At 38.1% G+C, this 17,842-nt stretch overlaps 1 protein-coding gene across 15 annotated transcripts in view; it reads right to left on the reverse strand.

The window, feature by feature from the left end:
- Positions 1-17,842, reverse strand: part of FHIT (fragile histidine triad diadenosine triphosphatase) — a 1,423,954-nt gene that overhangs the window by 769,845 nt on the left and 636,267 nt on the right. For 14 of the 15 annotated variants that reach the window (XM_045053133.1, XM_045053131.1, XM_045053132.1 and 11 more), the window contains one exon: positions 10,316-10,435. In XM_045053133.1, the coding sequence (XP_044909068.1) occupies positions 10,316-10,435 (120 nt within the window). Of the gene's footprint in view, positions 1-10,315; positions 10,436-16,135; positions 16,254-17,842 lie in introns of those variants that run through there. The other variant, XM_019823698.3, reaches the window with a different exon arrangement.

Consider the following 17,842-nt stretch of genomic DNA (forward strand, 5'->3'; position numbering starts at 1 on the left):
ATATATGGGTCTCAACATAGTTCAAAGCTGATTTTTTTTTCTGGAAAGGTATTCAAGCTCTACTGTCACTTTATCTGCTTCTGAGGGTCCATTCAAAAAAGGACAGCATGTCTTTAAAACACTGTCAGTGGTATATGACCCAGTCACATTTCTCGACAGGTCAGTGCCTCAGTTATGCCAATATCTACCTGAGCACCCTTGTGGCACATGCCCACTACTTTGGCATTCATGGTTCTGTGCAGGACCAAGGGACCTGCTGAATTGCTTATATGTTTCTTCCAAGGGCTCCAGACAACAGGGGTGTGGTAGAAAAGCTGTTTCCATCTTCTTCTCAGGAATATTACTCCTCAATCCCTTTTTTCCCTTCTACTATAGGCCATTCCAAAAAGGCTCATCCCATCCTTGCCCCATTCAGAAGCAAATGAGAGGCAGGCACTGGTCTGTGCTCATGTGTAATCCCAAACTCTACAGAGTAGATGGGAAGTTCTCCTAAGGAGCCTATCCTGTACCTGTACCACACTCCTATCCCATAGCAGTTGTCTCTATAGCCTGCAGGTTCCATAGCTCAGCATCCAGCCAGGGAACAAAATGGCAGCACCCTTTTGTTGAAATCATCCAGCTCGGATCTTTGAGCTACATTCTGCTCATGACTTTCATGGGCAGTAAGAGTCATCTAGAGGGAGAAGAGTCCTCTGGAATTCTTCATTCCATCTGGCTGTATCTTTCCTCTCACTGATTCTCCTCTTACATAGTCTGGCAGCATGGAAGTGTGGCTCAACATGGTAGGTCTGGTTCTGCTGCTACCCCTTAGTAAAGTGAGTGTGGCTCTCTCTCATATATGAGTAGCTCTCCAGGAAGATTGTCAGCCTTCCTGTTTGGGCTCTAGTTGCTCATATTCTAGGACAATGTGAAAAGTCTCAGTGAATGTCTGTTCTGTTCCTGAATTTCAATGACTTTACTGAAGATACAGCTTCACGAGAAAAAAGCTTCTAGGGGTCATTTGGTTTCCAAACAGAATAGAAAATACTAACTAGTATTCTACCCGTCTGCATGAGAAACACTCTAAAGATTTTAATGTAATTTCTGTTGATTTATTTTATCCTGACATATCTTATTTAACAAATTTTAAAGCAATCATCCTTGGTGAATGGAAAGGGATCGTGGTTTACTGTTAAAGTATTAGCACTCAACAGATAAGTCTTAGTTCCTACAAATCTGTTGAACTGGAAATAAATCTTAAAGATGAAAAGATCTCTTGATAAGTACAGCCATTTCAAAAGCTATTAGAAAACAGAATAATTAGAGAGCCAGATGAGTTTTGCTCCTCCTGGACTCATTTTACCTAGGAGCAAAATACAGCTAGACAAGCTAGACCACCTGTCCTCCCACACCAGCACTGCAGAATTCACCAAGGTTAGTCCTATTCTTAAATGATAATGATGATTACACCTAAACAACAAAGCCACCAAAATGTCAGTGAGAAATACAAGTGGCAGAGAATACATTTACAACAATATAGCCATAGAAAGGAGGAGTAATAGGGAAGGTTTTAGGCTCTGGGGAAAATAACTCCTTACAGCACCTAACCAATGATACAAAAAGGTTTGCTGCTCTGGGATGGCAGCTAGAGGGGGTGGAGAGAAGGACACAGTGAGGCTCAAGAGTCCCAGGTGAAGTCCTCACTTCCATCTAGTAGAACCACCATTGGCCTGAGACTCAACCTTCCCATTTCAACTGCTCATTGGTCAACAAGGACAAAACAAAGTAGCAACTCCAAAAATGCATTACTCATCATAATTTATTATTTAAGTTTAATTAATTTCCAAAATATTTTTAACAAAAGATATTATGAAGTTGTATATGTGTATATACGCTTTTCACCCCTACTACAAATGCACACAGGAGAAATAGGACACTATCTCAGTCTCCTCCTGCTATAGGTTAAGCTTTACCCTAAATTGTTCTTAGAGAACTGCCAGGTCATGTAAGGAAGGTGGTCATTTGAAATAAAGAACTCTGTTTTCTCGTTTTGTTTTTAGAATATTTTTAATGTTTACTTATTTTTAATGTTTTATTCATTTTTTTGAGACAGAGACAGAGACAGAGCATGAGCAGGGGAGGGGCAGAGAGAGTGGGAGACACAGAATCCAAAGCAGGCTCCAGGCTCTGAGCTGTCAGCACAGAGCTCGACATGGGACTCCAACTCACAATTCGTCAGATCGTGACATGAGCCCAAGTCAGATGCTTAACTGACTGAGCCACCCAGGTCCCCCTTATGTATTTATTTTTGAGGGATAGAGAGCACATAGGCAAATGAGGTAGGAGCAGAGAGAGAGGGAAAGAGAGAATAGGAAGCAGGCGTGGCTCTGTCAATGCAGAGCCCAATGGGGCTCAGCCTCACAAACTGTGAGATCATAACCTGAGCCAAAATCGAGTTGGATGCTCAACGGACTGAGCTACCCAGATGCCCCTGAATTCTGTTGTTTTTAATTTATTGGTAAACCTGTGATTCTGCTGGACTCAATGGTATTGAAGAACAAATATCAGGTTTGAGTCAAAGGGTCTAACAGCAGCTTCCTCCTATCAGTCTTCATCTCTCTCCAACCAGGGCTGTCACTGAGACATGGCCACTGGCATGTCCATTCCTGTTACTAAACTCTCAAAACCCTTCTGTATGTACTATCCCCTGCATGTTGCTCCTTCCTCTTTGCCTCCTCCCCTGGGGCTCCCCAGACCTCTCCACAATACAGAAATTGATAGGTTGATGTTTGACACAGCAGAGAGTTTCCAAGAACTACCCTGACATTGGTCAGTGCCATGTGTCATACTAATTGTTTGCATATGAAAATAATGCCTCTGCCTAAGACATATCCACCCACATCCTGAGCCCCAACCGTGGCTACATCTAAGCCAAACCAAGACTCCTGAGGCACATTTAAAGTCTATAGGAGAAATCCCAGGAAATAATTTAGAACACAAAACTAGTTCCAAGATCTACTATTGTAGAGAGTTCCTAGGATAAGGCCCATTTAGAATTTGTGCCCAAGAGCTATTTGCAAATTTATAGTTATTTTTTCAGTCAATTAGTCTGAGAGAAGAAATGGAAGCTAAGTAAATAAATTAGATCATTAATTCACAATAAATATAAATTATGCTAATTCTAAAAATTGAACATATATACAAACTACATATATAATAAATGAGGAATATACATAAGACTCTATTAGCAAAAGAAAGCCATCTTGACTTATTGTGTTGTGGAAAATCCATGTTTATTCCTTCAATAGATTTTAACAGTTTTGATATGTGTATGAAAATATAGGATAAACATTAACTGCCTACTGATGTTCCAACAAATCTATTTTCATTCCAAATGGAAATTAGAATATATTTTGCATTATTTAAGTTAATTACGTGACATTTCTTATGAATAATGATGTATTATTTCATTCATTACTTCTAATTATGTTCTGTTACAAGTGTGAGGCTGGCAACACCGTGGCCAGCCTTTCCCTGTTCCTCACAATCTGATGGCTTGCATGGGAAGCAGGTCAAAAACATGCCTGGAATATAATGAACAGAGTTCAGTAATTGTTAACCGTGATGATTTAAAATTACCTGGGGAAAGTTTCACGTAGAAACAAATAGAAATGGGAAATGGCTTGTCCTGTTACAGGATATTCATTTTTGCAACTAATATGAGAAAGATTCAAAGTCTTATTTTAATACCTATAATTACCATCCTACCATTTGCTACAGCTGGAGACAGAGCACCCCTCATACTGTCCTCCCCCGCCCCTCCCTGTGCTCACATACCAACAGAGTTCTATTTTATATCGACAGGCAGATTGTAAAGATATCTTTTTCTGGTGGTGAAAGTGATTCTATAGGCTTTGTGCAATTCTGAGAGAATGCAGCAACCTCCTAAAAGCTCTACTCAAAAAGCCAGTTGCATTTCCCTCCATTAATGCATAACCATGGTCAGACCTGCCCATTTCACCCCATTCACAGCAGGGCCTGAAGCTAGAAGGTAAATCCTATTATAAAGAAGAGGTCAAGGTGAAGGAAAATCACTCAGAAGAGGAGCCAAGTGAACCACAAGGCCACCATATGCATATCCTCATCAGCCAGCACTCAGCAAGGAGCCAGGGAGAGACCATTGACAGTAGGAAGAGGCCAGGATGAGGTCTAGAGACCAATCTGCACATGCTTTACATCCACCGCCTCATGGGTGAGTCACCTTGGTTTGAATGGGCCAGGACAAAGGATATAAAATCCACACATTGTTTTCCATCCGATTTCAAACGTTCCCTGCACACATACAAAGCATCTATTAATTCCTTCAGTATCAGGTGCCAACAATCCATCATTGTGTCTACAGTAAAAACAAAGACACCAGTCTCAGCTCCAGGAACGAAAAATAAACCTGGGGGAGGCAGAACTTGGCAAGGAGCGTTCTTCTTTCTCCTCTGGTACCCAAGACAATTACTACCCACTGACCCTGCATGTAGCCTCAGAATCATCCTTAACGCTGTGAGCTAATTACCAACCAAAGAAGTGGCATCTGAGATAAAATGCATTTGCTCTTTGTGCAGTAATTCTTCAGATGACCAGTCAAGATGGATGAGGGTCACACAAGGTTTGTCTTGCAATGAGGGTTGCCAAGATCATCTGTGGTGGGTTCTAGATGCTTGAAAAAAGAGATTAGTCAACTTAGTGAATGATAAAAGCATCCAAGAGCTTCCTTTGTCCCTGCTGACCGATGCCATCAAAGACTCTTTCTAGCTACCAACCCAAAGGTAGGCAAACATTTCTACGGGAACCTTTCCCACAGAAACAGAATTGTTCTAACTGAACAACCACTGCCACATGCAGAATTCTTGAACACAATAACCTGCCAAATAAAGAAAAATATGACTGTAAGAAAACCAACTTGTCCCACTGCAGCTCAGGACAAAAGACAGCAAGATTGCCCTTGAATGTCTCTCCAAGAGTACTTTAAGCTAGCTAATACACGACAGGCATGCACGGGGGGGGGGGGGGGGGGGGGGGGACACACTGAGGGAAATTTTAAGAAAGAAAAACTATCTTTAGTAATAAGGATATTAAAATAGTGCCTGTGCTTATTTTATTTGCACAGGAAGGTTTAAAAAGAAACTCTTTTGAGAAATGAAAGATCATCAGATCGCTAATAACTGCAGTTTCCTGAACAATTAAAGAAATTCACAAGATTACAACCTACTCAGGAAATGACAAATATTTCTGATTTTTATGGAAGAACTAAAAGGGCACTTTTATCTATAGCATCCATTCCGTAAGAAGCACTGTTAAGTAATGAAGCTATTTTTATTATTTGTTCATTTGCTTCAGGAGAACTCAACACGGCAATAGTCTAAAAACAGACAACTTCCCATTGCTTGCTTGGAAAGGTAAAATCGTATATTAAAAGACATTTGCCAGAGTTTTCTTTTTTACCTATTAAACTTGGACCTTAGAGAACAATTTCCATTGTGCCCAACTTTGTTTCTAACATTCAGCAGAAATATCTTTCAAGGGACATAGTCTAATTCTTCATAAATGCACTTTATAAAGCTATCCTCAATGCATCATCCAAACAGTGCCTGCACTTGATAACATTCGGTGTGCAATGCTCCTGTTTGGAAAAACCTGCTCTTTTTAAAAACTGATCCAATAAACTGTTGACAAATGATTTGTATAATACAGTATGGCCAGCAAGCCAGGTTTATCTCTGTCATTACACACTGCATTCAACCCGTTCACAAACGTCGCCGTGTTCCCTTACTTTAGGGCCCCTTCTGCCATTCTGAATAGCAATCCAAAGATCAATACGCAGTCTGCTGAAAACACCAGGACATAACAAATGAATAATTTTACTTACCATAAAAGCCCCAGTCTCTAAATGGATTCCACTAATACTCAAATTCATTTTTCATGCTCAAGATGGGAGGGAGATGTAGCACAATGCAAGGGAATGGGGTACGGAGAAGTATTAACCATACTGGCTCAAATTTACTTAAGCCATGAACAATAGCCGGACTGCACTGAGGTCCATGAATAAAATGTTCACTACAGAATTCTTAAGATGCAATCTCCAAAATGATTCTGTTCTCTCACCAAGACACTCTGAAAAGCATTTTCCAGGAACAAGAAATTAATGGATTAAAGACATTCTGACATATCCTTCTAGAGTGTTGCACCACAGAGGCCAAAGCCTGTTCAATCAGCTTTAAACACTGTTTGCGACAAGCAGAAGTATTTGCTTTCGGTGGGGACAAGGAGGGATTCAAGTGGGTCTTTTGAGAATGAAGCCAATAGTCTTGCTTCAAAAGTTTACCTTTGGCCCCTGATCTAACAGTTCTTTTCCTCCTCTGAAAGGTATGAAAAAGTCAGTGAGCAAAGTCCTAAGAAAAAAAGGTTTGGGGAGAGGGAGCAAAATGTTAGAGAGGACACAAGTTCAAAGATGACATTTACAAGTCTCATGAATGGCACATTCCCCAAAGGCCACCCAAATACTCTTTAAAAAGAAAATCATCATAAATACAAAATAATAATTTCCCATTTATGTAAAGATGCCAATATACTGCCCTTAAAATACGGACTTGTCCATTGAAAACTAACAGGCAAAAAAAAAATCTTTTTCCATCGGCCATCAATTCATTCACCACTTTTAGACTTAACTGTACCCTTGTAACACAGACATGTAAACAAGATTCCAACTGACAAAGCAGGAGGGGAAAGTTGGAAAAAATATAGCTTTAATAGGATACTAAAAGATCTGGAATAAAATGGGAACAAGATTTGGCTGGTGCTTGGGCATACTGAAAAGGCAGGATTTCCATGGACCCTTGTTGTCCCGCTCCATCAATCGAAATGATCCATATGCTCCTGATGATTACAGCTTCACTTAAAATTCAGGCAGGATAGTACTTTGGATGCTGAGGAAAAAGACGTGTAAGAGCTCCTGCCCCACCCCTTTCCAGGAACGAAGGACTCGGCACAGAGACAAACAAGAATGCACATAGTTCTGACACGAGGCAGACTGGGTAAGTGTTTGGCCCAATGCCTGGAACAGAGCAGGAGCTCTGTAATAAACTGCTGCATGAATCGACATGCAAATAAGGAGTCAAGGGTCACATAGAGGACCACACATTTACTTCCTGAGAGGGCAAGGCGGGTATCAGAACATTTTAGTTGAAACAAAAAAGGATGGGTAGGATCTCATCTCGAAGAGAAAGGCAGGGTAAAGGTGGCCAGGGGTGGGGAACATGGTGAAAGGAAATACAACACCTGTTTAGGAAATAGTTGTAAAGGGGGAAGGTTGAGTCAAGATACTGAAAATCTTTTAGGGACGCCTGGGTGACTCAGTCGGTTAAGTGTCCGACTTCAGCTCAGGTCATGATCTCGCAGTTTGTGAGTTCGAGCCCCGTGTCGGGTTCCATGCTGATAGCTCAGAGCCTGGAGCCTGCTTCGGGTTCTGTGTTTTCCTCTCTCTCTCTCTCTCTCTGTCCCTTGACCAACTCATACTCTCTCTCTCAGAAATAAAGAAACATTAAAAATGAAAAAAAAAGAATAGTGAAAATCTTTTAAGCTTATGCTAAAGAGTTTGGACTTTCTCCTTAAAAAAAAAAAAAACATTCATTATATTCACTAGTAGTTTGCAAGGGACTAGGAAGGAGAAAGATAGAATTGGGAGCCATGGTCTGAATGATGTGTGGGCTGGAGAGAAGTCCAGGAGCAGGGAGGGTTCAAGATGCTGTACGACTTAGGACACCCACACCAAGGGGCTCATCTAGGGCAGATAGAACAGAGCACTGGGGGAAGATTAAAGCCCGCTGCCGACATCTCACCATTTATTTTATGAAATGTGAGTGGGCAGAGCTATCCACAGCTTCAATTCCCAAATCACAAGACAAAAGAATATCGCTTTCTGCAGGCGAATGAGTAATGTATTAAGATTCTTCTCACCGTTGTCACCTAGCCGAGTTTACAAAGGTAAAGTAAAAAAATAAAAAAAAAATCACAAAATCATCATATAAAAAGGATTGTCTGAATACATTATCTACTGGTCCTGAGACCCCTTTCAACCCTGCAGATATGAAATGCCTCACTCAATATACAGATTATAAAAATGTCCTGGTTCTGTTATCCTCAGAAAGGGTCGGCTCCTTCTTGCTACCTTCCAAGCAAACTGAGGTTTGCTCACTTTAATGCGACGTCCCTCGTGTCCCTGGCATTTACTCAAAGATAGGAGAATTGACCAGGACCCATTTCCAAAACAGCAGCTCCAGTGCCATCTGGAAAAAGACTAGTCATCATTTACTAACGGCTCACTATTCAGCTTGTGCATTTTCCTAGAGGCAGACACCTCAACTGAAGTACAAGCATGTCTACGACCTATATCTTGCATCACACCTGACAAAATTTGTTAAAAAGACCATGAAAATCAAGTTTTCTGCTATCAAGATATGAGTTAAAAAAATTACAAAGCTAAATTCATTCTATTATTAACCATTAAAAAAGCAGTACAACTCTGCAACCTTCCAGGGCAAGGTATTAAAATTTGTTCATCTAAAATCACATTTTCATCCCAGGTCCCCTCTTTGATAGAAGATAAAAGTCAATTAAAGCTGGCACTCAAAGAGATATGGCATTTCAACCATATTCTTTTGACACCAGAATGCTCAACCATTAAAAAAAAAAATCCACAGAGGAAAAAGACAACCACAAACTTGCAGCAGAATCAAACGAAAAAATAAAATGCTTCTGTCATTTTAAGAACTTCAAAGTCTCTTAGAAGAACTCCATATAAAATTGACATACAGCTTGAAAATTTTTCTTTTTTTATAGGACTTTCCTGAACCATTCCAGCTTTTATTTTTACTTCAGTAGACAAGAAATAATATTTTTAAATATTTACCATTTATAATTTAGACTATTTTCATAAATTTAAAGGTAAATATCAAGAAGTAATTTGTATTAGTAGTTTATTGCTGTTATCATTAGTTTTATAAATGTACATAATTTATTTAATCAAAATTAAATTCAAGGAATCCGGTGTCTACCATAAAATCACAATTCTCTTTTGGTGCTTTTTTTCTTGTGTTTTTTTTCAATGTTACATCAGGTATATGGCCCAGAAAGGAGATTATTCCTGAAGTTCTCACACACTTTGAAAATTCCCATAGGGGAAAAAAATTATATATATATATATATATATATATATATATATATATATATATATACACACACACACACACACACACATATATATATACATATACATATATATGTGTATATATATATATATATATATACATACATACATATACACACACACAATTTTAATTTACTCTGGAAAAAAATCTTGAGATACTTATAGATTCAAAATTACAGAGACATTTATTTCAAAGTAAAATCATGTCTTAGTGTGGAAAATGTTTATTATCTTAAAATATGAAATTTTATACTTTATTGCCCTCTGCATAGTAAATTAAATTAGAGGGAAAGAGAAAAAAATAACTCTAAAGCATCAGTACAAAAGTCATTTGCACACAGTCACGAGTGACACTCTAAGCAAACACAAAAATAACTCCAGAACATTTCACCAATTCCTGCTGCTCCCGCTGCAAAGAATAAAGCTTCCAATGAAGTCAGCAGCAGGAAAGACAACAAGTCAATGGTCAGAGAGAAATAAAACTCTACCACCAATGATACTGGATGACCATTCAGAAGCTGGGATGCTCTCCAAGAAAAAAAAAAATACTATTTCAGATCCTAAAATGAAAATGACTATTTTGTTAGGTATATTGAGGTATATGAATTTACTAGAATGATCCCTAAAAGGTAAAGACACCAAGTCAATCACAAATCCTTAGGTAATACCTTATTTCCACATCACAAAAGTGCCAGCCAATCTCTATCTTACTATTAAGATTTGCTACTGATAACTGAAAACAAAGTACCCATGATATTCACTAGGCCCACTTTAGAAGCACCTATTTATTTACACAGCTACTATAGTGAAAAGGTCAAGTAAAAATTCACCTCCAAAGCCACGGTTGCTAAGCAACTCTTTTCAGAAAGTTCTGCAACATTGATCAAGCATATTACTGGTGCCACCAACTGGATTCGGAATAAATGCAACATCTTACCTGGTTTCTCCAAAGGGGGAGGAAGGCGGAGCCCTTTTCTTTTTCAGACCGACATTGGAAGCCAATGCTGCAATCCTCTGGTCTGTTAAGTTCAGAGGCATTTTATTTTTCCTCTCTTAAAACAAAACAAAACAAAAGGATACGTCCTGGTACCACAGGTTTCCTGTTCACAAGAGCAAAGGACAGTTCTGTTTTGAGAAAAACCACAGAGGGCTTGATGAGGTGTTGGCCAAATCTGAATGACATTTCCTCACGGTTGAAACCTGAAAGAGAAGATGATTTAGGAAATGAGAGTTTGTAAAATTCAGATGAGAAACTCAGATTATATACAACTCTAAAAAAAGCAAATTCCAATACTACAGATTGTTAGTTGCAAAGTAGAAATCACTGAAGCTGTTCCCCATTTAAGTCCACTAAAATGGATTCTTGGCAAATCCTCCTAAAATATTCTCCTCTCCTTACCCAGTGTTGCCTTGATTGTTTTTAAGCAGAAGCTTGCACAAGGACAACAAAACAGTCTTCTTAAATCCCTCTGTAATTCAAGTCGTCACCTTAACCCAAAGTTACTAGGTTCCACCTGTCAGGTTATTTTTATCCATTCATTTCATCATTTTTGCTAAGCTGAAATTTTTAATTGTTAAGCATGGACTATAAACCATTTAATTCTTAAATGCTTTTCTCAAATGGTTTCATCTTTATTTATGTAAAAGCAATTTAGAAAAGGTACAAACACCGTTTGACCTTGCCTATAACTACCAAAACATGAGCACTTCCAAAGAACTATTCTAGTAAAAATTCCAAAATTGAAGGGAAAATTTTTGAGAAAAAAGAAATAGCATAATAGACTTCAAGAGGAGAACAATTCCTGATTAATGCAGGTTGTGAAATATTTCATATTCTCTTTTGCGAGGGGGGGAGTCATGGGAGTGGAATATGACTGAATCAGTATGCGGTACTTAGCATTTGGGTACCAAGTAAGGGTTTTCCATCATTCCTATGCTTATGCATGGCAACGTTACTTCCTGAGTAACTAAGACCCTCCTTGGAAAACCATTCATTTCCCAATTCAGAAACTATCCTCCTATAAATCTGTGAGAATAGATCAATCCATGGGAAACCAGAAGATTACAAAACAGACAATGTCAGTAAATGATTGACTATTTTACAAAGCATACCAACAAATGTACAACTGTTTAATGATCCTCATGTTCTCAAAGACTCAAAAGATACAGAGGGCCATGCAAATGTCATCTACTATCATCTAGAAGTGCCCACATGGCAAGAACCTAACACATGTCAGGGACTAAGACATAAAATAGAAGGTTTGCCTCAAAGATACAATACTGGTTTTCAGAACATTTACAACTAGCTAATAAAAATGACAGGCCAATGAGGATATTGAAAAACAATGTACCCAGTGGTTCTTAAGGTGTGTTTCACTGGACCAGTAACACCAGCATCACCTGGGAACTACTTAGAAATGTAAATTCTGAATTCCTACTCTGGACCTACCAAAACAGAAACTCTGGGAAAGGGCCAAGCAATCTATGCTTAAGTAAGCTGCCCAAAGGATTGAGAACCATGATCAAACCCAACTATTCTCCCAATCCTTGGGTCCTTCCCTACAGAATCTTGGCCAACTAACTGGCTAGACTATGCATGAATATACCCAGTGATGGGAAGATCACTATTCATTGCTTCTAAGACAATCAATTCCAGCCATTACATAGTTGCCCTTCCTCCAAGTCTATTTGTTTGTCATGAATTCATGCCTTGGAGAGGATGAAATACGTATCGTGCTAGTGGCAGTGCTTCAGATATTTAGAGTTAACCTTTTTTCATTTCCCCCACAATTTTTTAAATAAACATGGCATTTCATTTCAGTCATTCTGCAAACAGCATTGATTCAATTCCACTACAGCTCTTGGTGTGTCTTATGATTATTATTAACCTTACTTGGTTTTTGCTGGGGGTGGGGGGTAGGTTGCCTGCCCAGCATCTACTTTCTGTATTTCTGTCCATACCATCCTGATTTTTCTTTGGGTAATACCCCCCCCCCCCATATTCTGTTTGTGGGGCTATTCCCACTGCCTGACTCTAGGGACAGGAAAGTGATTCAGGCATCCTTAGGCTTCTGTCACATGGCTGGTTCAAAAGCAGACACAGGACAAAACACGAGCCTCTGAAAAAAAAAGGAGATCCACAAGAAGATTACTGCTGATGCTAAAGGGAAGAACTTTCTTTCTGCTGAGTTGCCAATCTGCTCACATGAACCAAAACAACTAAAAGTTACACTAAAAATAGTCCACCTGACATCCAGAGAGGTGGGCAGAGCCAAGATAGAGAGACCCATACCTGGTGACATTGTTTGAGAAGCTGGATCTAACAATGCTGTTAGGACTAATGTGCCCAGAATTTGTTTCCTCTAAAGGATGATTGTACAGAATTGACTTCAGCACAGGCTCTAGTTGATAATCCCCTACTTAGAGTCCATGAAAAACTCTTCATTTGGTTTTCATTTTTCTCATCATTTCTCCTTCATCCTCTATGCCCAGTTCCATTCTTTCAACCACAGAGCTTCACTTTTTCATGATTAATGTATTGTTTATAATCTTAATTGCATTTTTATAAATATTGCCATGTCAAAAATACATAGGGCTCCTGCATGTTTTTTTTAATTTGTATATAAATCATATCATGCTTTAAATGTCACTCTGCCTTTTTTTTTTCCCTCAACACTGTTTTAGAGACTCATTCATGGTGCTCTAGGAACGCGTAATTCATTCCTTCCCAATGCCTATTCCCTCTCACTGGATTACATTGTAGTTTTCCCTCTAGTGCCAAAGGACTAGCTTATCTCCAATCTTGAACCACAAATATCACAGATGACCACCCTTACATAGATTTCCCTGGGTATCTAGGCTAGAGTCCCATTATTTGGTTTTAATATTTAGATTTTCTAAAATAGAAGCACCAGTCTGCATTCCCAGCATCAGTATGTTTAGTCTTCTAGTTACTCACATTCTTGCCGGCACTTGAGAGTATCTGATTAGGTAGCTTTTACTGGTATGATAGACAAAATGGAATCCTTTACTTTTGTCTCTAGTGTGGTATGTATAAGTACATATTTCTCCTTCTTGAATTGCCAATTCATACTTTGCCCTTTTGTAGTGGTTTCCTCCCTTCTATTTTCTGATTTTTCAGAGCCCCCTGTATATTTAAATATGGATCTTGGCCTATTAAACATGACAATTATATTCTCACCATCTGTTAGTTTTCCTATCATATGATACATTAAATAGGAAGCATTCATTTTGATGTATTGATCAATTTTCTTTTTATGGTTGTGCCCTGTGAATCTTATTTAACAAACCTGTCTCCACTATAAGGTTACCAAAATAATATCTTAAATTTTTGTCTATCAGCTTTATAGTTTTAACAGGTATTTAATCTACTTGAAACTTTGCTTCTGGTATAAAATATGAAAATGGTTTAATTTCTTCCTTTTGTGAAACAGTTTCCTAACACCAATTGCTGGGAATGATTACACCAAATTCCCTTATGTGTAAAGGGAGGAGTCTGTACTTAAGATATTGTGATTCTATGCCAGATGCTGAAGAACAGGGATGCCAAATTTTTTCTCTAAAGGGCCAGATTCAGCTGGCCACACAGTCTGTTCTAACCACTCATCCCTGTTATGGCAGAATAAAAGCAGCCAAAGACAATACATAGTAAATGCATGTGGCTGTGTCCAAATAAAACTTTATTCATAAGAACAGGTGGCAGCCTGGACTAGGCTTGTGGGCTGTAATTTGCCAACTTCTGTTGTATAATGTTAATGCCTTGTAAGAAAAAAAAAATCCTTCTTTATCTTTATTCTCCCATATAAATTGTAGATTCAGATCTGCCCCATGAAAAAAAATTATTCCTGAGATGTTGATTGGAATTACACTGAATTTAAATTTTAATGGAGGAAATGCGACACCTTCATAATATTCAATCAATCCATTTATGAATGCTGCTTTTACGTTCTATAATACCATAATAAAACTCTTGTAATAGGGTTTTAAATTTCCCTTATATGTTTTATGAATTCTTTCTTAGATTTATTCCTAGATAGCTTTTAGTTTATGTCACTATTATAAATGATATCTTATCATCATCATAGTTTATAATTGGTTATTCCCAATACAGAGGGAAGCTATTGATTTTTATATGTTGCCCTTCCAAGCTGGCAACCTAGCTGAACCCTTGGATTGCTACTAATAGTTTCTGCTGACTCTTTTTGGTTTCTTATATAAATGATTTTCCTTAGAAATAATGACAATTACCTCTCTCACTTCAATCTTTCTGCTTTTGTGCTTTTTGCTTTTTTTTTTTTTTTTTTTTATCTTGCTGCACTGGTTTGGTATCTGGTAATGTGTTGAAAGGTAAAGCAATGAGTTTAAACCTTTGAGTATAAATCCACTAGGAATGATGTCTGCCATACTTTTTTAGTACAAAGACTTTATCAAGCTAAAAAAAATCTCTATTTTAAGTTGGCTAAGGGCTGATTCCTTAAAAGAGAAAAAACTTAGTTTTAACAGTTTTTATCCCTTTGTCATTGATCACACAACTTCTTATTCTTTGTCATTAATGTGATAAATTACAGTAACACTTTTAAATGCTAAAACATCCTTTCACCTTTTAAAAAATTACACTTAGTCAAATTATTTTTTAATACACTGCTGGATTTGAATCTTAGTGTTCTATCACGTCCTAAGTTAGCCAATACTTTTTAACCTGGTTTTTGTCTAAAAAAGAAATCCAACTTATAGGTTGGCTTTTCTCTGTTCAATAAGAAGTTTTATAAACAAGGATTTTCTGTTCCTTGAGACTTAAATAGAACTACTTGTCAAACTGTCTAGGCCTATTTTTATATTACAGGGAAGATTGTCTTGATAAGCATTACAATTTATTTAATGCTTGCTGATTATGGGGTTTATTTCTTGCATCATTTTTTTTAGGATAAATTTAGCCTAAATCATTTTTTTTCACCTAAATTAATCTTTATTGGTAAAAACTCACATTCTCTTTAACATATTGAAACTGCAATCCGTATTTACCTTACTTATTTTGTACCTATTCATAACATATATATTTTTATCAGTCATCCTGGGATTTATATCTTACCTATTAAGCTTCAAAGAACCTTTTCTTTCCGTTCTTTGCTTTTATTAATTTTGTCTATTACTGCTTATTTTCTGCTCTTATGTTTGTTTCCCCTGTTTTTTTTTTTCCCTTTCCTTATTTCTTCAGATTTACCATGTCACAGTCACTCTAATTACTTGAGCCAAACATTGAACTTGCGGGGATCCCCTTATCATTAGACTGTGTCCTTTTAAATGTACTTTATAAATAATATAGCATTTAGTTTCCATCCATGGAACAACCTACCTTGATTAGTTTAACCTCATGCATTTATGCCAATTATTCTTTGAGCTTATTTGGAACATCCTATTTCACTTTTGTTTGCATCTTCTTCTTGCTTCACTTTATTTTCCTTCCTACCTTCCACTGACTAGGTCAATTTTTTTCCCGTGGATATGAAAATTATACATCCTATTTCATTCAGTAGAGGCTATTCTTTAATTTTTTAATTTATTTTTTTAGTATAATTTATTGTCAAGTTGGCTAACATACAGTGTGTGCAGTGTGCTCTTCGTTTCGGGGATAGATTCCCAGGATTCATCGCTTACATACAACACCCAGTGTTCATCCCAACGAGCGCCCTCCTCAATGCCCATCACTCATTTCCCCCTCTACCCTGCCCCTCCCCATTGTAATTTCATATAGTTACTGATATGCTGGAGCTTTATTTGTACCCTCAGAGATCTCATCTGAAAACAGTGGCTGATGGTGTAAGTAAAGCGCATCTATGTCACAAGAAATATTACCAAAAGTGGTACTATTTATCTCTTTACCCAAATCCAATTCAGCTTCTTCTTTAATTGTGGTAAAATTCTGCCCATTTGTGCTGTTAAAAGACATGCTTCCTCAAGTTTTAATTTCAGTAGAAAAGGAACACTCCAGCAACTATAAGAGGAACACAAGTAGAGAAATGGCTAAGAGTCAATACTGTGTGATGGGAAGATTCCTGCATCTCTAGGATCTCAAACTGTCTGCAAGGCTGAGATAAATATTAAATACTCTCCTCTCACATGAAGATGACCAAAAGCAATTGTATTTTAAGCAAAAGTAAAATTGCTGATTTCTTTTTTAATCAAACAAGAAGACTGGATGTACCAATCTTCTGTTGAATTCCTGGAGAAAATCATCTCCCAGGACCTCGGTTTCTTAATAAATATGGACAGCTACTGGCATCCAGAAAACCAAGCACTGGGTTAAGGACCTCAGCCCAATGTTTAGGCCCTTAGACTTATTAGCAGCCTCAGCTAAGACAGAAATAGAAGGCTGACTCCAGCAACAGTGACTGAGACCTGCATTTGCCTGTTTATAAATAATAGCATGTTAATGAAAACCCCAGGTCTTATATTTTAAGCCAATTCTTTAACTTATATTCCTTAATAATAACATCTGTTATCTTGAACTAAAAATATGTGCCTTCAGTGTGTTAAATCAGTCTCTATTTTCCATCATTTCTGCTGTGGAAGTTATTTGTACCCTCTCTTAACCTCTCTACTTCCTGCAACCTGTCTCTGCCTATCTCCTAGAATTCACAGCAGCCAGTAGAATCACGTTATTTTTAGAACTCTGTCTTCAAAACATAGTACAGAGAAAGGAAGTAACGAAAAGGTCTCTATTGACTATTCACATTTAATTTTGTGACTCAGTGGATTTGATCAGTCATTTTCTGATAGGGCTAGATAGGCAGCCTAATTTGCAGTGAAATAAGGTTCAATGGGCACAAAAGCAAAAGCTCTAAAATGTTAAATTTCCCAACCATTAACAACGGGAGATGACAACAGCTCACTTCAGGGTAGATCAGGTTTCTTCCTGGTTTGCTTTCCAATGTGATGTTAACGTCCAACTGAAATAACCACCGTATGCTTTTAACCTTGTCCCCCAAAAGAAAAATCAATTCTAGAATTTGAGGCAGAAAAGGCCCACAGAGATCACTTAGATCCAGTTCCCTCATTTTAGAGACATTGAATAAGGGGGGAAGTCAAGTGGCTTACTCAAATTCACTGTGAACCTCACAAGATCTCCTTTTGGGGCGCCTGGGTGGCGCAGTCAGTTAAGCGTCCGACTTCAGCCAGGTCACGATCTCGCGGTCCGTGAGTTCGAACCCCACGTCGGGCTCTGGGCTGATGGCTCAGAGCCTGGAGCCTATTTCCGATTCTGTGTCTCCCTCTCTCTCTGACCCTCCCCCGTTCATGCTCTGTCTCTCTCTGTCCCAAAAATAAATAAACGTTGAAAAAAAAATTAAAAAAAAAAAAAAGATCTCCTTTAAAGGATATTATTCAGACAAGACACCTTTAAGGACTTCGCAAACTTGGGAATCTAGGACTCCAGAGACCACGCTTTCAGAATCCCTAAACCAAAGGTACTGTCACAATAAGGGAATCCTTTGGTGCCAAAACCACACGGCAGTATCCTTGTAAGTCAGTCATCTGGTGATTCGGAATACATGCCTATGTCCATTATTTTCCCATTATTTTATCAAATGG

Source organism: Felis catus, chromosome A2 (assembly GCF_018350175.1).
Source record: "Felis catus isolate Fca126 chromosome A2, F.catus_Fca126_mat1.0, whole genome shotgun sequence".
Classification (NCBI taxonomy): Eukaryota; Metazoa; Chordata; class Mammalia; order Carnivora; family Felidae; genus Felis; species Felis catus.